The following is a 25,120-nucleotide window of genomic DNA, read 5'->3' as shown; positions in this document are numbered from 1 at the left end:
TAAAACCTGATTTTGAGAGCCACGCTGACAGATTATGTTTCACCATGGAGATGCTGGTGCAGAGGGTTCCCACTCCGACTCCATTTCCTGGTTTCCCCGCAGGCCGGGCTTTATGTCTATCCCTGTCCTTGGCACCACATTAATATTTGATTAGCTATCGAGTCTCTTTGAGATAAAAGCTGCGTTGTGTTGCGCCTGCATCTTTGTGCTGCCATGCTACGATCATTAGCATGCGCGGCACGCTACTTGGCAAGCCAAATGCCAAAATGTGAGGTACGCCATATCAGCAGAGATGCATTACTGTGCGACAGGTGTAGCCGTGGTTCGCAAACTTCCCATAATCGTGACAGACGAAGAAAAAATAATAATAACTTATCCTTATCAGCTAAGTTTGATCTCCCGTTAAATCCCGAAACGCATTAACCGGCCCGGGAGGCTCTGCAGTGCCCCCGTCTGATCCAGGCCTGCCCTCCTGACCGCGCGGGGCCGTGTTGACGTTGGCGACGGCCGTCCTGCAGTGCCGACGGCGCGGAGGAGCCCGCGAAGGAAAGCGCGCGGGCGCGTGCTCTGTTTACTCTCGCTGTGTAACTTCCTCTCAGACGGTTTATTTACTCCAGCGCGGCCCACTTAATCCAAACATTGGAGAGGATGTGCCGAAAGGTGTCTGAAGGAATTACAATGCACTTCAGGAGCAAGAAACTGTTTCCCTGGTAAAGTGCTGAGCTAGAGCTGATTTGCAGTGCTCCAGCTGATTATACACGGCAGGCTACATGTTGCTTATAATATTTACCGGATCAAGACAGAAATGCTATTTACTATACGGCTTGCCAATTTTATTGTGTAAGAGTATTCATTTTCTTTAAATTGCTAAAATTGAGCATTTCCTAGTCTACAGATTACATATTTGGCTAAAAGATACCCTAACTGTTCTTCAATGGGAAGCTTTCAGCTTATTTTATAATGTTTTTTTTTTTTTTTTTAATTATTATTAAAACGTGCCTGCTAATTTTCGGGCATGACACCAAAGTGAAATTAAACTATTTGCGCACAAGGGCCAGAGGGTGTATGCTTGTATGTGTGTGTATCTATGTATATTTCTGTGTGTGTGTGTGTGTACATAATATGAAATATATTTGTTTAAGCTGTTCACTGAAACACCTGCCTACCACATATAAATATAGACATTCTAATTAAAATTTTATATCTATCCCTCAGGTTCCACAGCACCGCGGTGAAGAACAATTATAAAAGCAGATATATTTCATAATCTCACGTGGTACTCGCAAAACTAGGGCAATTTCATCTTTTCAATCGACTTTCATGCCTTCATAGTGCCAGTCACCAAAATAAACAAAAAAATATAGAAAAATTCAAAAAGCTTTTCAACACCTTCACAAATGTAGAAAAGCATGAAACAAAGCCACAGTAATCGCTGCTAGCTGCCAAAAGCTAAAAGCAGACGTCTCTTACAAGACTTTCAACAGCTACAAGTGCCAGCACAGCACCAGTGGTTCATGCTGTTTCCTGGTTTAAATCAGGAACTGACCTAGCTCAAAAAATGCTAAACAATACACACAAAAAATAAAATGTGGCAAGTCCCGTTTGGCTGAAAAGGTTGAGTGCTTACCATTCTCAGGCATACCCGCAGCAAAACTATCAGTGTTGATTTAGGCAATATCTAACCTTTGCAGCATGGGAATGTGTAATTAAACATGGACAAATCTGTGAGAAAGGGCAGGGAAGGTACCACTATAGGCGGATATGGAACAGAGTATGATATCCACTCTAGCTGCCTGGATACCTGTCAGAGCTTCAGAAACAGGACAAACATGTTGAACCGACGTAGCCAGGGATATGGGGGGCAAGAGCATAAGCTCAGATCCAGGTTAAACTCTCCACCCACATCAATTCCTTTAATTCGATTCCAAACCAGTATAAATCCCCAAATTACAACGACCGAGCAAATTACACGTGTGTGTGTGTGTGAGTGTGTGTATGTTCAAGTACATATTGAGCTGCAGTGTGTTTGCCATTTGCTGTGAAACTGAAAACCACAGACCTTCAACATTCTCAGATTTTCTATTAAAGAATCACACTAAATGAAGGTCTGCGGTTTCCATGACAACCAGTTTTTGGAAATGCAGAATTTAATAAGACAAGTCCAATCGCAGCAATAAAAGATAATCATGTTCTCCTGTAAAAACTAAAATACATCTTAAAATATTATTTTATGTATATTCTGGTAATTTAGTAAATGGATTGATACACTGAAGAGCAATACTCATGTTTTTCCTTTGGATATGTGCGTAAATAATAGCACTTGTTGAAGAGCACAGCAGTGTTGATAACAACACCCGCCCCAGTGCCAGGCCCAAATCCAAGGGTAAACAAAGAAAGCTTAAAACAAAGATACGGCCCTCGAAATGGGGTTATTCACACAACGGAAGCCCCCCCCCCACTGACCGCCACCCAAACTGACAAACACTAACCACACCTATTCATCCAAGCCAAGGTCAATAAAGAAATACACATTTCTTTACAGCCAAGACCTGAGCTAAATACATATGAATAAGCATATTCATTCACTTTTTTTCTCCTCTTTCATACCAAGCTTCCTTTGCTAATAATATACCTATAACATAATTAAAATGATTAGACAGTTATACTTGGTGACCTGATGTGATGGGTATATTTTAGTGACCTCTAAGGGGACAGTGCATCAGCTACATCCATCAGCAACATAGCCAGCAAAAAAGGAAAAAAAAAGAAAAGCTAAAGCTATTATGATCATATTGGATACTGGCGGCTGTGCAGACAGCGAAAATGAAAGCAAATCAGAGCTGAGCTCCAGGACGGCACCTGTTCATTTCAGGTGATGCGATGCTATCTGCAGGAAGGAGCCGCTCACAGACGCACTCGTTTCCTCACCCTTTCTCCCGTCTTCCTGCGGTTTGCTTACCTTACATTCTGGCCTAGGGTGTGCTGGCGAAATAACTGACAAACTGCAAAAAAAGGAAACGCCTTAACTTTTCATTTCTGAATTCTGGCCCGTGTGTCCTGATGGAGACTGAAAAGGCTTCCGGAAAACACGCGCGCTCTGGCCTGGACAATTACGTGTGCCAGCTGCAGCGGACAATTACGTGACATCACGCGCGCGCACAGTTACGCGTTCCATCCGCTATCACACACGCGCGGACCGCAGGGCCTGCACGCACACGCCAGCATGTGAGCGCGCACGCACCGTCTGGGAAACAAATGGCACAATGGAGGACAGAGTTTATAAACACAGCTGGGCCTCGGGCCAAGAGCTGGACAGAGTGTGAGGGAGGCGAAGAGGGGGAGAGAGAGCAAACGAGAGCAGGGGAGGGCGAGACAGAAATAGAGAGTATGTGAGAAAGCGAGAGACTGCGGCATGATGGGAAACGAGGGGACTCGGACGCCGTCCGCCAGACAACATGGCCGTTTCCACCAGGGCTGCTCCTGGTTGCAACCGAAATCCCAGAGAATTTGGGGGCCCTGACCTCCCTCCAGCGGGGCTGTGGTGACGCTGCGGCTCTGCGTAGAGCCCGGTCCAGACGGCCTTTTGGCACCGCGCTCAAAAACAAGGCCTCGAGTGAGTGTAGAGAGCGCTGTGCGGCGGGGCTGAGTGAGCGTAGCGAGCGCTGGGCGGAGGGGCTGGAGTAAGCGTAGCGAGCGCTGGGCGGAGGGGCTGGAGCGAGCGCTGTGTGGAGGGGCTGGAGTGAGCGTAGCGAGCGCTGTGCGGAGGGGCTGGAGTGAGCGTAGCGAGCGCTGTGTGGAGGGGCTGGAGTGAGCGCTGGGCGGAGGGGCTGGAGTGAGCGCTGTGTGGAGGGGCTGGAGTGAGCGCTGTGTGGAGGGGCTGGAGTGAGCGCTGTGTGGAGGGGCTGGAGCGAGCGCTGTGCGGAGGGGCTGGAGCGAGCGCTGTGTGGAGGGGCTGGAGTGAGCGCTGTGTGGAGGGGCTGGAGTGAGCGCTGTGCGGAGGGGCTGGAGCGAGCGCTGGGCGGAGGGGCTGGAGTGAGCGCTGTGTGGAGGGGCTGGAGTGAGCGCTGTGTGGAGGGGCTGGAGTGAGCGCTGTGCGGAGGGGCTGGAGTGAGCGCTGTGTGGAGGGGCTGGAGTAAGCGTAGCGAGCGCTGGGCGGAGGGGCTGGAGTGAGCGCTGTGTGGAGGGGCTGGAGTAAGCGTAGCGAGCGCTGGGCGGAGGGGCTGGAGTGAGCGTAGCGAGCGCTGGGCGGAGGGGCTGGAGTGAGCGTAGCGAGCGCTGGGCGGAGGGGCTGGAGTGAGCGTAGAGAGCGCTGTGAGGAGGGGCTGGAGTGAACGCTGGGCGGAGGGGCTGGAGTGAGCGTAGAGAGCGCTGTGAGGAGGGGCTGGAGTGAACGCTGGGCGGAGGGGCTGGAGTGAGCGTAGAGAGCGCTGGGCGGAGGGGCTGGAGTGAGCGTAGAGAGCGCTGTGAGGAGGGGCTGGAGTGAGCGCAGCGAGCGCTGTGTGGAGGGGCTGGAGTGAACGCTGGGCGGAGGGGCTGGAGTGAGCGTAGAGAGCGCTGTGAGGAGGGGCTGGAGTGAACGCTGGGCGGAGGGGCTGGAGTGAGCGTAGAGAGCGCTGTGAGGAGGGGCTGGAGTGAACGCTGGGCGGAGGGGCTGGAGTGAGCGTAGAGAGCGCTGGGCGGAGGGGCTGGAGTGAGCGTAGAGAGCGCTGTGCGGAGGGGCTGGAGTGAACGCTGGGCGGAGGGGCTGGAGTGAGCGTAGAGAGCGCTGTGAGGAGGGGCTGGAGTGAACGCTGGGCGGAGGGGCTGGAGTGAGCGTAGAGAGCGCTGGGCGGAGGGGCTGGAGTGAGCGCTGTGCGGAGGGGCTGGAGTGAGCGCAGCGAGCGCTGTGCGGACGGGCGCTTTGTCTCAATCCTGTTTATGCTAATTGTTCTGGTCCACTTGGAGGCAAAGTGGGAGAGATGGAGGGAGGGGGAAGGACAGAGAGAGCGAGTGGGGCAGAAGTAATGACATTGACCGGCCAATTAATCCTCCCAATCCCACAGCAATCACGGGAGTCTGGTGGGGCAAAGAGCTGTCAATTAAGGCGATGCTGAGACACGCACGCACGCACACTCATGCGCACACACTCGACACGCCTCGCGGGGATGACCGTGGCCAAAAGTAAACACCCCAGCAACGAGGCCGGCGTGACCGGCCGACCCATCGCTGAGCCGGCCTGGCGCGGTGCTGAACACGCCTCACACAACCGGGCCCGCGAACAGCCAAAACAACAACAACAGCAGCCCAACGAGGCTGTGGGTGTACGGCACATTCTCCTCCCCGAGAGGCCGCGATGTTATGCAAGGTTTCCCTTTCCCGCTGGGGATCTCTCTCACGACCGCGTGTGACCGCCAGCAACGGTCGCCCAGTGGGCGTCGCCTAATCGGCCGTTAAGTCTCGGGGGCGTGGCCGCGCTCTGTCCTCAGGGCCGCTCCGATCGGCTCCGCCGGGCCTCCGGCTCCGGGCTTTACGCCATGCTTAAAAGGCTTTTATCGGCTGCCTTTTATGACAGGCCGGAGCGCCGGAGTCAGTGAAGCAATAATAACGCTCCGCTTCGCTCTCCTTATTAAACAACGTCAACGATCGCACGCCTCCCAGGCCTCCCGTCCAATAACTTTGGCCATAACCTGCCAATTCCAAACACAGGCAACTACCAGCAATCAGGTTTAAAGGATAATATAAATGAGTAAATAAGTTAAAAAAAATATATAATAAAAATAGCTTAAAGGTGCAGTGTGTAGAATTTAGCGGAATGGACTTGGCAGAAATGGAATATAATATTCATAAGTATGTTTTAATTATGTGTATGATCCCATGAAAATAAGAATCGTTGTGTTTTCGTTACCTTAGAATGAGCCCTTTATATCTACATATGGAGCCGGTCCTCTTCCACGGAGGCCGCCATGTTGCACCGCCATGTTTCTACAGTAGCCCAGAACGGACAAACGGCTCTAGAGAGGGCCTTTTGCGTTTTTTCTCACGTTTTTCATTTTGGTGGGTGGCGCGAATGCAGTGCACCGGTTGGAAGACAACGGGCAATCCGTTTGTGAAATATACGAGCATTTGTGATGCCTGGGTACCTTCCAAAACAGCTGTGCGTAATGCCACACGTGTTGTTTACGGCGTTGTCTCCCTTTTTAATACAGTCTGGTTAACTGACAATCCATTTATTCAGTAGGTGAGAGTATAAGCTTTCTAACAATGTATAGCATGTATAATTTTGCTTTTGGAATAGCGTTTTATTGGTCAGCGTAATCGAACGTTTTGTTATCATCACATTCACTTAAGCATTCACTCTGTCGTAGCAGTAAAAGACGCTGCAGCTAACGAAACGTTGTGAACAATTTTTCGTAATTTCTTCGAAAATACTATTATTATGGAGGACTTATATGGCTGGGCATAACTAAGCCATATATTTGCTGATAGACCTAGCTGACATCGTTTTCTGGTGTAAGACCGAAGCGGATAGAAATATATCATTGATTTACTGTCTCTATTGAAAACAGCTAAGGTTTCATCATTGCTATGCAAGTATTTTTGAAACTGAGTGTCTTTAAATAGGTTAATGGTATTGTATAATGAAGATATTTCACACTGTAATGTAAGAGTTAGTAGTGTAATAGTTTTTGTGAACCATCATGTCTTTCTATGATTTACCATCCAAAGCAGCTAACGTTAGCAATAAAACGCTACCACAATGCGGAACAATTAACAATCATAATCGCTATCTTACTTGTAAGCTATGACCTATAGTTTTACAGACTAAATAACTAAAGACAATGTATAAATCTATCAAGGAACCTCATGACTTGACACTTGGCTACTCGATGCTGTCGTAGACGATGACATCATTTTTGGAACTTACAGGCCACAGTAGCTGCTCCTACGTCTTTGGAAAGGGAGAGGTGAGGAGGGGGGTATTCAGTTGGTTGCAATCTGCAACCTCACCGCTAGATGCCACTAAATCCTACACACTGTACCTTTAAGTTTCCTTTCTCTGCCTTGGTTTGTTTTCGAGTGTCGCTGAACGTAGATGCACACTGGAAGATGGACAATGACAGCACACGGGGCACGTAAACGTGCACACGCACGAGGCTACGCAAACGTACGTACGCACGGGGCCACACAAACGTGCACACGCACGAGGCTACGCAAACGTACGTACGCACGGGGCCACACAAACGTGCACACGCACGAGGCTACGCAAACGTACGTACGCGAGGGGCCACGTAAACGTGCACACGCATGAGGCTACGCAAACGTACGTACGCGCGGGGCCACGCAAACGTGCACACGCGCAGGCCGCTGAACTGCCCCCTGCTTTTGTCCTCAAACCCCTTCTCTAGCCAACGCCACTCCACGCTTCCAACACTCCTTAATAGAAGGACATTTGTGCGAGGCACATCTGAGCGCGTGCAAACGGCCCGTGTGACACGGTTAACACCGTGCGATATGGGAGGAGAAACAGATATGCCAAAATGGCAGAACCTGCTTTTCTTTCTTTTTTGTTGATGCATCAATGCAAACATGTGCATTCATGACCGATGACAAACTTCAAATCCGTGTTTCTTTTCTTCACGTTTTATTCCCATTGTAATTAATTTCATTTTCCCAGCTGCCAGGAAAACATGGGATTTCTTCAGTTCCTATGGCAACCACAGTTGCTAAGCAACACAAAACTCCCCAACATCCATTCCAGAACTCTGACAGATGGAGATGGAGAGAGAGAGGGAGATGTGAATGAGCGGGAGGGAGGGGTGGTCGGAAAACAAGGAAAGGGGTGCGGACCTGACAGAAAAAGAGAGGGGGGATAGGGAGAGAGAGAGAGTGAGTGAGTGAGAGAGGCAGAGAGCAAAGAAGAGGTACTGTTCCTCGTCTCATTCCTTTCCCCCTCTTCATTCTTCCCTCACTCCCTCTATCTCCATCACTGTGATTAAAGCCAAGCCACATTTGTAATTACTCTGTCAGAACAGATCCTCACTACTGAATGTCAGATAACCAGTTGTGTGTGTGTGTGTGTCAGTGTGTGTGTGTGTGTGAGTCACAGGTGTGTCCTCTGACCCACTGGCTGCTCTACTGGCCTTCTCTATAACAGAAGGGGTGAGCTGAGCACAGACAGAGAGAGAGAGAGAGAGAGAGAGAGAGAGCGAGAGAGAGGTGAAGAGGTGTGAAAGAGTGAGCGGTGGAGACGCATTTCTGATTGCATAACGGATACAATTGCAAGAAGCGACGAGCGGGAAGAGGACGACTGTGACGGGGTCGATTCACAGGGCTGACGCGCTCGTGTGGACAGGAGCGAGACCCGCCATCTGTCCCTCTGGGCCGGGCCCCCGCGCCCCCCCCCCCCCCCCCCGCTGGGCCAGGGCAGGCCACAGCCACAGCCACCGAAACATATACACACATCACCTGGGGAGCAGAGAGGTACGAGGGCAACCAATCAAACAAACAAACAAAACTATCCTTAGCTTCAAGGACTGAAACATTTAGTTCTGGTTTACCCCCTCAATGAGCCGCCACGTCCAAACGAAACGAAACGAAACGTTCACACGCAGGACCGTCCTGTTTCACCATTGCCACGGCAACAGTGTCAATTTGCATAAATGACAGCGAGTGGAAGTGTTAACTTGAGAAATGGCAGCTCTCACAGGGAGATCTCACACACTCGAGCACCACGGCCACCCTGTTCTTGACCACCCGGACAGTCGAGCACATCGACCTCCCCGCGTGTGTGTGGTGTGTGTGTGTGTGTGTGTGTGTGTGTGTGGTGTGTGTGTGTGTGTGCAGTTTTGGGGGGTGGCATTGACTGGATAAGGCCTTCTCAGCCTTAGGAAAACTAGTAATCTTAGTCGAACATGCTTGCTAGTGATCTTAAAGACCTCTTACTGATCTAAAATATCTTGAAACGTTAACACTGCTCAAAGTACATGGGGACCACTGGATTTCTGAGGCAATTAGATCAGAATTTCCTTCCCAGATCATCTGAAATTTGTTTGCTAACACGCATTCATTAATATTTGGCTAACCTGTCACATTAGCACCAGCTCAGCTGTGCAGTTTGCAGGAATAGGTCACGACCTTCAATGGAGATGGGACACTGGAGCAGACTGCATATTTCCCAAACTAAACCGACACATGCAGTATGCAGCGCAGGCGGCTTCAGAGGCGGCTGCTAATCCGCTTCAGAGGGGAGCGGCGTGCGGCGTTTCTGCGTGCGTGTCTGTGGTCCGCTCACGCCATGCCAGCGCTTCTTAATTTAGCGCATGAGAACTGACAACCTACTTCCACACGCCGCGGCTCCATTCTGCGCAAGAGCAAGAGCGAGCGGCTAAGTCACACAGGCCGAGATCCTCCCCGGCCAGCCTAGCCTAGCCTAGCCCGCGGAGGAAGCGCGTAGCCAGCATGGCCAGAGATTCTCGCCGATTAGCCTAGCCGCAGAGAACGTGGTGCAGCCAGTATGGCCCGCGGTCGGCTAAAGTGCTGCCTGAAGCCTGTGACAAAACCAGCCCGGCGCCTGAGAGGAAATGGCCAAATTCACAGTTGAACCCAACGGAAATAAATGAGCAGGTGTGCTCAGGGGGGCCGAGGGAACTTATTTTACCTTTCACACTTATATGTAGCGCACAGTTTAGTAAGTGTGACGTGCGGTGACTTTCTGCAGCGACTGTGGTGCCAGAACGAAACGGCAAGACCGAAGGAGATGGTCTTGCAGAGCCTCCCTGGCGTCTCGGAACAGCTTTACGGCGTTTGTGTTTTTTATCGTTTCATTAGGCAGCGAGAGCGCATCCGCGCGGCGGCTGTGTTCCGCGGTTCGGCCGGGGAGGCGGGGGGGTCCTGCGGTGCGATTCGTTCGGGCGGTAATGAGAGCGGTAAAGTACCGCACACGTCAGGCCTACGAGCGTGCAGAGGGGGAGAGAGCGAGAATGTCAGAGAACGCTTGTGTGAGTGTGTGTGTGTGTGCGTGCCTGTGTGTGTGTGTGTGAGAGAGAGAGAGAATGTCAGTATTTGCATTTGTGTATGTGTGCATGTGGGTGTGAGAATGCGTGCAAGTGCGTGTGTGAATTCCTTAATTTGGACTGTGCATGAGGAAGAAAGAGAAAGAGAGAGAGATATAGATAGAGAGAGTCACTTCTGGAAGGAGCTATGTTTTATTAGCCTCTCAAAGCTTGACACCAGTTACTTCCCCTTCCTAAACCCGCCCCCGCCCCCGCCCCTCCCAAACTGTGCCAGATAGCCTGACGTCACCCGCTGGGAGAGAGGCGCTCCACACTGCACTGCAGCATCGACAGAGCAGAGCGAGGAGAGCGTGAGGAGTTACAGCCATGTTCCTCCCCTGCCAGAGAGGAGGCCATCTGTGTGCCTGCGCTGGAGCACACGCCTCACACGGCCAGCACGACACACGGCCCTGTCCCCACACCGCTCCGCACCGCACCGTACCGCACCGCACCATCAAAACAAATAAAACACTCACAGCTAAACCAGCGTGCGCCAGAGAGAGGGTGGGGGTGAGGGAGGGGGAGGGGGGTGAGAGAGGAGAGGGTAGAGAGACAGACAGACACACAGAGGGGGGAGAGAGAGAGAAAGAGAGAGATGAGAGGAAAGAGAGAGATTGAGATAGAACGTCGGTTTCAGGCTTTTACAAATCCCAGCCCTCCGTTGACAGCGAGAGAGAGGGGAGGAGGAGAGAGAGAGCGTGAGAGAGATGAAGAAGAGAGAGAGTGACAGATGAAGAGACAGAGAGTTAGTTTCAGGCTTCTATAAATCGCAGGCCTGCCCTGTGTGGGCTCCCGGTAATTCATTAATGTGAGAGTTTATTTATTTACAGCTCGTGTGTTGAAGGGAGCAGCGACGGGCTGGCGGGAGGACAGGCCGATTGATTGATGAAATCTACATTGTCAGGCCCCCCCCTCACCCCCCCACACCCCCGGTCAGAACGCACCAGTCCCTCTGGATCCTCCCCAGATGCTGGGAGATGTGAGACGGAAGGGCATGGGGGGGGGGGGCGAAACACCATTGCCCAAATTAGACCGATCGACAGCTGAATCAAACCCGCTCAGGGCTCTGCTGGGTCCAGCTGCACAGGGTGCCACCCGCCACTTTCGCTGACGGCTAAACAGGCCCTAGCGCTGGTGCACAGGACGCAGGGGCGAGACTGCACAGGGCCCGTCCGGGAAGACGAATACGCGCGGCTGTTCTCAGTTCCTTTCGATCGAGCCTGCGGCTTCTCACGCGGTCTGAGAAACAGCCCGCCGAGCGAAAAGCGGGCGGTCAGGACACCCCCACGGCCAGAGCGTGAGGAACCAGCACACCTCACTACCCCAGCGCGACGCTTCCAAAAGCAGCATCGCACTGGCGTAAACACCAAAAAAGGCATTAACCGAGTGAACCCAAATACAAATAGAGATCCGGCATCAGCTGGAGCTCCCTCCATGCACCTATAGTCGCTTTTCCACCGCATGGTACCGGCTCAACTCAACTCGACTCGACTCGACTATTTCGGTTTTCCATCGGGCAAAAGCTGTGGATAGTACCTGGTACCTGGTATTTTTTTTTGGTATCGCCTCCGTCGAGGTTCCAAGCGAGCTGAGGCGATCCCAAAAGGTGACGTGAAAACACTGCAGACCACTGATTGGTCAGAAACGGCAGTTGCATGTGGTGTCGCTATGACGACCAGCTGCATTGACGGGGGTACTACCTGCAGTGGAAAACGAAGTACCTGGTACCAAAAGCGAGTAGAGTGGAGTCGAGTGAGCCGGCACCATGCGGTGGAAGAGCGGCTTATGACACTTATTTGCAAGTATCTGCATTCTGTTTATATGTACGGTGGACGAACGCTGTCCCTGTTTGACGAATGAACCTGCAACCAGACCTCGTGTCCTTTTTTTCCCTCCAAGACCCAGAGAGAGGGAGTCCATTTGTGAATATCACAAAGTGTGTCTTTTTCTTTCTGATCCTCACGGCCGAACGATTTTCTGTTTAACTTCCCACACTCAGTCAGCCGCCGAAACATTTAGCCTCGCGAAACACGCGCTACCAAACACTTAGCCGCAGGGTCAGCGCTTAGCCGAGGCTAATGGGGGCCAGGCCATTTCTTTACTTACTTAAACGGAAGCGCTAGTGTACAGCTTATTGCCGAAGGAAAGTGGGTCTTTAACATGAGCGCTAAATGAGTGCAAGTGAATATGTAATGCGACGTGAGGAAATGAGCTTCATTTTCAAATGATCCGCTGAGCTTCAAGGTTGATAAGAGAGATCGCTTTTTTTGACACCTGATTCAACTGATTAACTACTCAGTGGTCTTCAGTCAAGGCCTTGATAAACAGACGTCACAGAATCTGACGTCTTAGAGCTGGGCTAAAACCTCTTCAGAGAAGACCGGACAGCCCTGCTGTGATCAATCGGACTGGTATTCTCAGAGTGAGGAGTTTAGTTTGCGTCGCGCTAGCTGAAAAGCCTCTCATTTCTAACAGGTCCAGAAAGTGTCTGAAAAAACAGCAGAAGAAGAACTGAGCAGGTTCCCTTTCTGCACCTGACGTGGATCTTTCTTCTCACGCTCAAAATTATTTCTGGTACCATTTTTTTTTTTTTTCAATGAAACGTATTCCTTTAACTGTAAGCCTACGCCATCGCCTCCTTTGTTCCCACCCATTTATTTAGATTGGCTGCTGTGTGCGGCCACCAAAAAAAAAAAAGCAGAGACTGGTTTTGATGATCGCTGCAGATGCAAAAAAAAAAAAAAAAAAAAAAAAAATAGAGTAATACCATGAGGTCACTACACGCATCATACTATTTCCCAAGATGCCCTTATATTTTTTTCAAAGGAATGTGGGAATCTCAATGCTTTCAGCTTTCACATAAAAGGCAAAGAGCTCAGACTCAGAGAACTGAACAACATTTTTTGCCTTTTAGTTATTTGTTTTTTTTTTCTGCATGTTAAAAAAAGACCTGATTTATAGTCAGATATGAATAAGAGAGGGGAAAAGAAACAGCCCCCGGGCCTCAGGCTGAGCTGAAACCAGATTTTAAACTGTAGGGAGACTCCGAGAGGTCATCAGTAGCACAAATGCGTTTGCATGTAACCGAGAGACACAGCGAACAAGCGAAGCGAGCACCCGGCAGCACAGTTTTGACTCTGGACCGCTACATGCAAAGCCTGCCTGTTTCCCATGCAAACGCAGCGGGAAATCTTCACAAGGCACACGGGTACTCCAGTCTTTCACCTCTGTAACAAACACGCACAGACTGACAGAGACGCAAACATACACACAAACACGCACAGACTGACAGAGACGCAAACACGCACGCACGCACGCACGCACGCAAACATACACACACACACACACACCCCATAGTGGACTCTAGTGGGAGGGGACGGAGGTGAATAAGAGAAGCTGAACGGCACGAGAGGATTTTCTTTCACGGTTGTTTAAAATCCGAGGATCAAAAGCCAGTGACAGTTGAGAAAATGACTCATCCCTGCTGTGGGCCCTTCGTGCTCCGCAAGGGCCCCAGAGGGCCCCGGGGGCCACCTTCCTCGCCGGGCCTAATTCCTCCCGCTGAAGCGGCTCGTCAGAGCGCGGGCGGTGCGGCGTGGGGACTGCAGGTGTGAGGCGGCGGCTAATTGACAGAGGCCCGGGGGAGAGCCAGGTGCACCTAAGTGCAAGTCCCAGGAGCGGCAGCGAGCGAGCGAGCGAGGGGAGGGGAGGAGAGGAGAGGAGGAGGGAGGGAGAGGAGGAGCGCACGGCGTCCACGGAAGCAGGGTTTCCCTCAGTCACGCCCCCAGGGCTGCTCTGATCGGGGGTGTGACCCCAGGTCCGGGGCCGACTGCGGGGTGTGTGTGCGCCATGACGACCGTCACGTGACCACAGTCATCTGCGATTCGCAAAGCATCGCAACCAGAGCTCAATAAAATCTTTAGAATTACAATTTTGTTTAAAATTACAATTATAACTATAACTACTAAGTCAGATCAAAGCCTTCACGCCACAGTAAATTTCTGATGATTTTTTTTTTTTAATTGGACACGGGTTGGACTTTGCATACACTCTGCACATTGACAAACTGCATCATTTGAATTAAAAACTACTGAACAGACAGTCCAGAACACACCGTGCTGGTCCAAGTCACAATGCATCATGGGAAATTTCCATTAGAATTCTGAGACACAATGCCTGACAACATGCTGACCCCAAGAGCTACTCCGCTCCCTGAAGCTCAGAAAGTCCCCGGCTTCCATTTATATCCACCAGTGTGACAGAGCAGAAATGCTCGCACATAGTGTTGAATAACTTTGGTTATGTTTCCGTTGCTGAATGAGGTGTCACACACACATCATTTCAGGAGTCACGCGTGAGCTGCATGTCTCCTTTCGAAACCACAGTTCGTGAGGGGCTACCACCCGAGGCCAAGTGGCCCAAAAAGCACATGGGACACGTAATGTTTCCCCGCCGTACCGCTAACCTAGGCCTGCGGCCTCTGATTTAGAAGCACAATACTCATAACAGTACAGGGCTTTTCACCGTTTTTTTTTTTTTTTTTTTTTAAATTCGAAGTCAGAATGAGTTTGTGACCGCGCAGGCTGACCGCGGCCGTCCAATCAGTCGCCCACCTAAGGGTCGCAACCTGGATCTTGGCGGCAGGCCGAGCGCGAAGCACTTATCCTCCCGGCGGAAATGTCAAGTGGGCCGCGCGGCGAGCGTTCTGGGCTCGGGGCTCAGAGCGCGATGAGAGGCTTCGGTCTCCGCCCCGCCCTCGGTGGCCCCCAATTTGCAGCCGGGCGTCCCGGTCTCACCCTGACGAGGTTCCCCCGGGAACGGGGACGAGGAGGGCGTCGCCCGACGCTGCCCGGCTCATCCTCCCTCCCTCCGGGGGCGGCTCTTTAAACCCCCTGACCCTGGGCGAGACTCCGGGGCGGCTTTTGGGGTTCTGACCTGCAGGAACCGGACCGGAGAGCGTTCTGGAGAACCCCCCCCCCGCTCCCCATGCTCGTTTTAGCACAGCGAGCGCGGAGGCAAATTACCGCAGCCTCGGCTCGCTGGGGACCAGGACCGAGAAGTGAGTAAAATTACCCGAGCCCCGGAGGCCCGTTTCTCTCTCCCATCATGCACCGGGGCTCGCGGTGATTAAGGATCTTCTGAGAACGGGCGCAGGAGCCTTCAGAAAGGGGAACGTGCAGTATGACTCAGCTGAAATGACCGAAATGAGCCCCACGCTTGCTTTCTGCTGCAGTTTTTTTCCTTCGGCTTCCTTAGGCAGGAGAGCGCCAGGCGTAAACGCGCACGGTTTCTCTTTGGTCATGTGACGCAGACATTAAAACGCTTTGCTGCGCAGCACAGCTGGTAATGGCATGGAGCGGTTTTTCGATCGTCTCCTTTTTTGTCAAAGCGGAAGAGAGTTAATTGCGGAAGCTCACCACGTTATCGTAAGCGACCCTGTGCCATCGAACGGCTTACGATAATGCACGACAATGCCCTTCGTTATGTTGTTTTCCCAAGACAAAGAAACTAATAAACTTTCATTTAAAATCATTACTGCCAGCACGGAGTTTTTTCTTAGGAGGACTTGCGACGGCAGCGTCGCCAACCACAGAGCACGACTCTCCGCGAACACGTGACATCGCGCGCCGCGGCTCTGGTGCGCGCGCAGGAAATGCGTCGCTGCCGCGCGGCCCCCACGCCAGAACTTTCCGCGCTCCTTCCCGAGACTCGCTCCGGCCGGCGGCCCGATGCTCTCAGTGTGGCTGTGACTCCGAAGCACTCCGTCCTCCAATCAGAGGGGGCGAAAAATAAATAACAAAACAAAATAAATTTCAAAATCAATCTGTTGTGAAAGGGACCGGGCATCAGTCAGGCCCCAGAGTGTCTGTCTGCTCTGTGGTGCTGAGCCCTGCTCAGCAGAAACGGCGGAGGGAACTCACCGATCTTCTGGTTGAAGATTTTGTCGAACGTCAGCTCGTCTCTCTCCTCCAGGTACTTCTGCATCACACTCCGAATGCTAAGAGAGAAGGAAGGGAGAGAGAGATGACAACTTTTACATATATAATGTGGCCAAACCAACAAATGCTAGACAATATACAAGAGCATATGCAACACACACATACTACACACAAAAACAAATACACTGCACACCGTAAACTAAGAAACACACACACGCCCCTGTCTTATTCTGCTCTTTAACTGAACCATTAACCCTCAATCACTGGACCATTAGCATTGTCCTTGAAAATAACTGCCAGTGTGCAACAGAACTTCCTCAGAGCTAAAGTTCTCCTAACTCCTCCGCCCGGTCCACCTCCGCCTTCTCTTCCCTCTCCTGCTCTTTTACCCGACTCTCCCCCGCCACCTGCTCCCCCCCCCCCCATGCCGGCGCTGCCGGGACGCCCCAGAAGGTTCTGGTAATGAGCGTCTCGTCGGGGAGAAAGACTCAATTAGCGCTCCCTCCACGGGCTCATTAGCGGGCCGCCGCCGCGCCGCGGAGGTGCCGAGGGGCGCCGCGGGGATCGCCGGCGTTTTGGCCAGGTACCACGGCGACCAGCGGCTAAACGCTTACGCATACAGTCAAAGCCGCGAGCAGCCGGTCGGCGTGCCCCGCGGGACCCTCAGCGCCAGGGGGGAAGGCCCGCAGCGCCAGGGGGGGAAGGCCCGCTCTCCTTTCCCCTGCCGCCTCTCTGCAGCGCTACACACTGACTGACTGCTGCGGTGCATCAGGCCTGAAGCGAACCGAAATGCACCTGGAACAGGTAGTTCTGACGCGCTAACTTCTGTCACGTCCCCAAGCACTGCCAAGTTCAGGGGCAGGGACCATATAACCTGAAACTAATTGTTATTCAAGGCCCCCTGGAACATCCACAAATTACTTCAAAGAGTGTTTTTCACGTGTGAGTTACGGTGCCATTATTCCAGAGGGTTTTTCTGGTTCTCCTTCATAGCAATGTTAATGCGCAGTTAAAAGAAGTCAAGTGAGGATATATGAATCAAAACAGGGGGAGCTGAGGGAGCCACCATGCGTATTCAGAGTGCCTCAGTCATGATTTGATAGGAAACAGAGCCATTTCACCAGTACATGCGATTTGATGATGAAGAGCGCATAATGGCTCCCCCCATTAGTGAATTCATGAGGTCTCCCAGTATAACCACCGCTCAGTACAGGAGGACCTGGGGGCTTCACACCATAAAACTGGCCGAATGAACCTGTCTGAACTGGGGAAGCTCTGGGGAGAAGATGGAGCAAAGCGTGTGAAGTTCTCAAAACGGAGTTTCCCAAAAAAAATGCATTTGAAACGTTCAAGAACAAAAAAAAATCGGAATTCTCTAGAACGCAGCTACAATTGGGCTTGGGTTCACCGTTTGTTCCTGCAGGCAGTGCCTGTGATTGCTCCCCCAAGGCATGCTGGGAAACATCAGGCAGATAGCACTCGTGCAGCTTCGTGGGGTGAACTTTATAAAGCATATTGGCCACACAAAGCACGATAACAATGAGAGAAATGCCAACGGTTCAGATCAGCGCAGGCGAGAGATAATGGCGCAGATAAGCCAGCCGTTTCAGTTGCGCAAACATCATTGGATTGAAGTGCATTCTAAGGAGCCGAGTTACACAGCTACCTAGTAATCTACGACTACCTAGCTTAGATAAGAATGTAAAATTCCAGTTTCTCACAGTGAGATAAATGGAATGGCCGTTTATGGCCTTTCAGCACTGACAAAGCGTCCTCGTTCACAGGCGGCGGCGTCGCTGCTGGGCGGCTTAGCCGGTGTTCACCTGGTCTAATCTCCCGGGCCACTTAGCCACAGGAGCGGGTATTGACTCTGAGCGCTGAGCTGAACAGGTCAGACGCGGCGACCCGCTGGCAGGCAACGTGCTGCAGGAGAAGCAACGCCTTTCAGGAGGAGGATGAGCACATGCATAACCATGAATCCCCACGGCAAACGGGTTGCGGGGGGGGGCGGCCATTGTGGCTCAGAGCTCTTCGCGTGAGCGGGACCGACCTGCCATGTCTTTTTACAAAAGTCCCTATTCCCCAAAAGCGTAATAATTCAACAAATTAAACAAATGAAAAGAACCATTTTTAAGAAAAACATTTTGTGATCTTTTGAAACACAGAAAACTGGGGACTGTAAAAGAAAGTTCACTGGAGTGGCAAGCTACCAACAAGACATGGTGACGGCACCCCCAACATCAAACCCTCCTGAGACACTTATGCAGACGCTAAATGTAACGGGTGAAGTGACAATGTGTATGTTACATTATCAAAGAATACAGTTCCCATGCTGCACCACTCCATTACAGGACTTCCAGTGGAGAAAAATAAACAACTGTGACAAACTACAGGCAGGGGAAAAAAAAACTTGACCTCAAAGGCTGAAACAGCCATGGAAAATATCAAATATATTTGAGTCAGTAGCTTCTGAAAATATCCGCATAAAAATGAGGAAGCGGAAAGCAAGATAAAATTGCAAAATACTTCTACAGATAGACTAAATCTTCCAAACGAATCATTCCGCAATATCACAGTAAGCTACATCAGCTAGCATCAGCATTTAGGTGTAAAAGACCCCCAGGCCTGACTACTGGGCCATATTTGGCTACTATATTACCATATTCTTTATCTGAGACACTACATGCCACTAACTGCTCATGTAAACTATTCAGATCATTTCACACTGGCAGTTCTTTATTGCATTGAGACGATTTTGGAATCTTCTTATAAGAAAATATTAATTTTCACAGTTTACATAGGCTACTCTAATGAAGAGGAATGACATGACAGTGATGATGCCTAAATGCATTACAACTTTTATCAAAAATGATTTTATTTACCACAGGTCTCAAATCTTTCACTACCAGTTTGGTGTCAGTTATGAAAATGTGAAATGAACGTGTTGACTTGAGCACATCCATTTTGGTCCATTCACTTCTAGTCTCTCAGCTCTTAAGAGACACAGCCATTTCTTCTCGCTCAATTATTTGGACCAGAAGAAAATAAAACTGAAAACACAACAGCAGCAGAGGATAAACATTGGAGGCTTGCTTTCCAGAGCCTACAACAAACACGGCATATTCCTTCCGTTCCCGGGCTTTCCATAAACTTTGTTGATGGCTGACAGTTTAATTTTAAGTGATTGAAACTCACAGATGGCACTCCTTGCCTAGCATTAGTGTCAGTTTCAGCACAAATCATAATTTACTACATTACCTACATTCATCTGCCACTAAAATGCTTGAGCCCATTAGAGAGCTGCCAACATGTTACTGCAAACAATGGGTCCCATGGCCATTTTAAATGCACTGCATCTATTATTTAAACCAACCGTGGAAACCAGATGTAAATAATGAACGCATTTCTTACTCCAAGTATTACCAAGCACTACGTTTTGATGTTACACTTAGCCTAATGAACAACAAAAGAGGAAATGAATCAAAACAATAAATATTTAATGTGACACAGTAGAACAATTGCTGCCCGATTCCATCCTTTTGCTCTGTTAACTAGCCGGCTTATAGGCTTCGGCAAGAAATTCCAGCATGGCCACTTTGTGTGACTTGATGCGTCTCGGAAATGCTAATTATTTTGTTACGCGCGTCACTGTTAAGCTCACACTCAGCTGTCTCCCACAAGGGCGGGCATATGCATCGTATTAAGAGGCTCCTGGTGGATTCCTTCTCTGAGAAGCCGACCAGAAACGGGACCGCGCTGGATGACAAGGGAGTGGGGGGCCGGACACTGCAGAAAACACTTCTGACTGCAGCGGAACGCAATTTCAATTTTACTTATTCTGCGCGAGCGGCCTGTTGGTGTTAAAGACATGAAAGTTAATTTGCAATGCAAAGGAAGCCCAAAATTCACAGACATGCTTTTAAAAAACAGCATTACGTTTGCCGTCTGGCTATCGTCTTTCACTGTAAGCGCATGTTCGGACTGCCTCGTCAAGCAGCTAAACCGCCTTTGGGCGTCCACTGTCTCATATTTAGACTTGTGGTTGGCGCTTGTCATGTTTTCGGGCAGGACTTGGGGCAGTTAGCACTACGGAGCACACTCTTCTCCACTGACACCTGCAACCAGTACAGACAACGTCCCCAAACGAGTAAAGACAGGGGAAGAGTTCACAAAAACCATTATTCATAACACAGGTATTCACATATTACTGCACATCACAGCAAATAGGCCTACTATTTCCATGAATAACATATAGATAGCATTTTGAACGCTGTACTTTCTGGTATTGCCAGTGCCCTGTCCACAACCATTTCTTTTGCATCAGTCAGTGTTAGCATAAAAACATAGGTCTAATATTATAACCAATATAATTAAGAGATATAAACTTGTTGCATTTAGGCCACATTTCTACTTCTACATTCTACTTTCTACTTACATATGAATTTAATTACTTTAGCATTGCTGACTGCTGAAGAACCTTTGGCCTACCCAAGTTTCATGTAGGAATGCCTAAGGACAAAAATGCTCTCAAGCTGCCAACTCCGTTGTGAGCACGTATCCTACTTTTTTTCCATGCCAAAACATTTGATTATTTTAATTCCAAGAATGACATTACATGCATCTTACTGATTTATAAACATTTCTAAATAATCATGGATATAACATCTGGGGTCTTTTCACGCCGCTACCCTCCCTTTCTGCTCCAGTTTCATTTGGGATGCCTGCGCTGGTTTTGCACAGGTACCGGCCCGTTACACTGTGCCAGTCTACAGGTGAAAAGGGGAAGGAAAATACACCTTTCTCTCATCAACAGAGGCAGCCAGAGCGCTAAAGCAGCCAGTCTCCAGGCCTCCTCTCCGTCAACGTGAGAGCGGACGCAGGGAGTGTGCAAAGACCCGCCGGTCCAGAGACGGCAGAGGGGAGCGACAAGGATCAGCCCCCCACTGAGCTGTTCACATTTCGCTGAGCTGTTCACATTTCGCTGAGCTGTTCACATTTCGCTGAGCTGTTCACATCGCTCTTGGCCGTTCACGTCCGTGCTCCAAATCTTAAGCTGCGTCTTCGTCGTTTGTTGCTCAGATGAGAGCCCAAGGTCACAATAAAGACACGGAGGGCAGGGCGGGTTGAGCAGGTGACCGGTCTCCCCTCCCCGTGCGAAGTCCCGGCCGACGCCCAGACGGGTCGTTTCAAACCCGCGAGCGGCCGTCTCAGACTACATACACGAGAGCAGCTCGATGCACTGCTTCACCTCCAACAGCCGCCAGAGCCAAACAAGAGACGCGGCGCTGCGTTCCAGAGGCCTTTTAAGGAGCAGCCTGCACATACATTCAAAACCCACGCTGCTAAAACGGACGCACGTAAAACTGACGGGCGTTTCAAAGACCCGCGCAGCGAAGCCCCCGAAAGTCCCTTTATCATCCCACATGAAAAAAAGAAACAGGCGTACCTCTGCTTCCGAGAAACAGAACCAACAGACACTGTGATGAGAGAGATGTATGAACATTGGTTTCTCAGATCCATTAGGTGCTCCCAGAAGGTGTGAGAAAGATTATATTGGCTTCATACGGGCCCAAGTGGTGGATGGGGAAATCACGCTGTTGCCTTCTGATATTGTCATCAGTACTGAACGGTTTTGTCTCCAACAGGTACACGAGCACTTTCTCCTGAGCAAATGCCCAGTAGCCAAACAGCAGCCCTAGTAGCACATTCTTTTATTTGTGTCTAAATATAGCCTAAGCCTGGTTTTGCAGTAATACATTTCAAACATGTGCAGTGGCGTTTGATGAAAATAAACACAGGCCTTTATTTGTGCTGCTGTGTGACTGCGTTTTCCCCTGCTGGGGGGGACTGCTCCACAGATGCACACACGTACAGCCATTCCTTAGCCCCAAGACCATGCCTTTAACTCCGCCCCTTTCCACTCCACTATCCACCACCAGTTTTTCCAAAAAAATAAAAATAAAAATCTCCTTCCTGCTTCTGCATTCTCGCTCTCCTTCCAGCTATCTGCTAATCTATTTTTCTTCAGTCCTCCTCCCCCATCATCGTCATTTATCCCCAGTGTCTTCCGCTCTCTGCTCTTCTGCCCCTCTCTCTCCCTCTCACACACACACGCACACGCGTGCGCGCACACACTCCACCTCCTCCAGTGCGATTCAAACAATCTCTCTCCACGTCAAACAATACCAGTAACCCCCCCCCCACCCCCCACCCCCACCCAAAATGCTTCCAGTCATGCCGTCAAAATCTCACCTATCTGTCGGCCGGCTCAAACTGGGCTCGAGGAGAATTTGACGGCGCTCCGCTATCTCTACAGCGCTGCATTCGCTCACCGCCGCCATTTGACAACAAAGAGGATTCTGTTTATTTATGTCTCTTTTCCAAACTGCCCTTAGGAGATCCTTTTTAAAGGCCTCTATTAATATCAAAGCTGGCTCTCTCTCTCTCATGACGGATTACTTTTAAAGCCAATTCAGGAGATCACGTTTTTTTTTTTTTTCCCAGGATCATCTTTTTTTTTTCCATATCAAATCCTCATTAAAATAAAAACCTATGTTTTACCATGTCATAGCAGACTGGGGCCTGGATATATTCTGTATTAGCTGCTCCTGAGAGCGGGGGAGAACCGGGCGCGATCCGCCCTGACTGCCACAGACAGTGGCGTGTGATTTCTGAACAGTGCTGACAGTACTAATGATGTTGATGCTGACGGCAGTAATGCTTTCGCTCTGCCGACACCGGCACCCCTGGGCCTGGCGGTGCAGTAATCCCCCTGGAGCCCAGGCAGCCACGCTGAGGCGCCCTGATCACAAGGGGTGCCAGCTGGACGTCTTGCTCCTTCGCCCTGCACAAGGGCAATTTGCGTTACCCTCGTTCGTTAACTTTTTTCGTCACGAACATCGTTCGATGCGTCAAATATTTTCTCCATCAGCCATCTGACAGTCATTTGTCTATCAAGTCCTAATATTTTAATAAGTAATCGCATCACCGTATCTGCTTAAAGCTTTCTCATAATTCACCTCATGCATCAGATAATATTCTGAATATGAAATGAATTCTTGTTCAATTAGGCTAAGTGAAGCACAAGGCTAAAATTAACAGCTTTCAATGCAGCAATCATTTATATTCAAAGAACAGTTGTTGCAATGAAAACAAAAGAAGCTACGCACTTTCAGCTAGCCAGCCACTTTACATTACATTACAGGCATTTAGCAGACGCTCTTATCCAGAGCGACTTACACAACTTTTACATAGCATTTTACATTGTATCCATTTATACAGCTGGATATATACTGAAGCAATTTCACTTAAGTACCTTGCTCAAGGGTACAATGGCAGTGTCCTACCCAGGAATCGAACCTGCGACCTTTCGGTTACAAGCCCAGTTCCTTACCCACTGTGCATAGACTCATGAGGTAAATTTTTTAAAATTCTGCTTCTAAACAATTAATCACTTTAGGTTGTGTTGGTGACGTTAATCTCTGCAACACTTCCACAGCATTGTTGAAAAATTGTAAATTCAGCATACATTTAACATGTAGGCTTAAAGATACTTAGATCATCAGCTCTGCCCACAACTTCTCATACTGAAATGTGTCACAGACTGTACTCAAGCAAAAGGTGGCTTATAACATCATACAATCACGCAAAACAAGGTTCAGAATGGCCTCTAACGTACTGCAAACTGACAGGGCCAGCTTTCTCAAAGACACCGAACTACCCGGGAACAAACATTTCACTCGGTGCATGACTTTTTTAAATTCAAAAACTCGTCTAACTGATCAGCATGCACCACTATGTTTCGCTCTTCATTTCACAAGGTCGCTTCCACGCAGTTCTGAGACTGACCACAGGAAATGACAACTGCAAAGAGAAGGCGTGTGCGTGCGTGTGCGTGCGTGTGCATATGAAAGCCAATATGAAAGCGTATTGAAGATATAATGGGCAGGTATGTCGCCACAAATTGCAACAAACCCACACCACCTGAACCGCTCTTATTTATTACTTACGGTTAGCGAAGGCCATTCATTAATATCATTTTACCAGTCAGACTCACATCAGAGACTCAGCAGGCCTCTGGGCTTACGCCGTCTGCTTAAAAATAAAATAACTCAGCAGAAATATTTTCTTACACACTTTCACTTCATCACAACCTAGGTGCAGTTTGCATCTGTGCTACAATGCAATAAAAATGAAGGTATCCGCATTGGCTAGTCAGTCAAATATTATTAATCAGGCCCAGAAAGTACATACCTAGAATAGACACACACAGACATATGTATACTCATAAATGTGTGAAGTGCAGAAGCAGAATGGCTACACTGTTCCTGGCATCCTGACCACTATCTATTTTCTGAGATTAGGAAATGGAAAAAACAAAAAACAAAAAGGAAGACAAAAAAAAAATTGTAATGAAAACAAACAAATTGAAAAGATGACGACGCACCAATATTCCAGTGCTTAGGGATAACCTTGAACCATATATGACTATGATTTACCCTACAGCCTTTCCAAGAGCAGGCCTTGCAAAGCTGGGTATTTTGAGGTTGAAAGAGCTATTCTTGGTGAGGATATTATCATAATGATCGTAATCCTCATTCACTCACTTACTTAACAAGCAGCCTTTAAGTCAGATGTGAGAGAGAGAGAGAACAGTGCAACGTACAATCAACTCCTCTTAGTAGGCATTTCCACCATTCTGTAAGCAGACATTTTTACATTCTGTTACAAATTGCCAAAAATATTACTGTGACCAAAACAAATAAATAGGAAAATACTATGTAATACCCAACAGAAAGCCATTTTTGACAGGGCCACCCATACACAAGATTTCTAAATCGGTGTCTGCTACTGATTCAGGGTCTCTAATACAAAAGGGGAGCATTCAGAACAATTTCTCACATAAAATTGTTGCAGCCACGCAATGAAAGTACATTAATAGATTATGTCATCACAAACTTCACAGGCTTTGTATGCATGTGCATGCACTTATACAGTGCCATGAAGAAGTACTTGATCTTGCCTGTTACTGCATATTTGTCTGAATGGCTTCTTTAGACAAAATGTAATATTATACAAAGAAAATTGAGCAAACACAAAACATTATTATTAGTTAATGAAAAAAGTTATCATCCAAATGAAAAGTGCCCC

At 49.4% G+C, this 25,120-nt stretch overlaps 1 protein-coding gene across 2 annotated transcripts in view; it reads right to left on the bottom strand.

Annotated features, from left to right (window-relative positions):
- The window catches only part of grk3 (G protein-coupled receptor kinase 3), a 60,161-nt gene that overhangs the window by 29,901 nt on the left and 5,140 nt on the right, over positions 1-25,120 (bottom strand). For both annotated transcript variants that reach the window (XM_035390075.1, XM_035390076.1), the window contains exon 2: positions 15,953-16,029. In XM_035390075.1, the coding sequence (XP_035245966.1) occupies positions 15,953-16,029 (77 nt within the window). The remainder of the gene's footprint in view (positions 1-15,952; positions 16,030-25,120) is intronic.

The sequence above is a fragment of the Anguilla anguilla genome, chromosome 14 (assembly GCF_013347855.1).
Source record: "Anguilla anguilla isolate fAngAng1 chromosome 14, fAngAng1.pri, whole genome shotgun sequence".
Classification (NCBI taxonomy): domain Eukaryota; kingdom Metazoa; phylum Chordata; class Actinopteri; order Anguilliformes; family Anguillidae; genus Anguilla; species Anguilla anguilla.
Note: the sequence above shows the minus strand (reverse complement) of the source record. Positions and strands in the feature narration are given on the sequence as shown.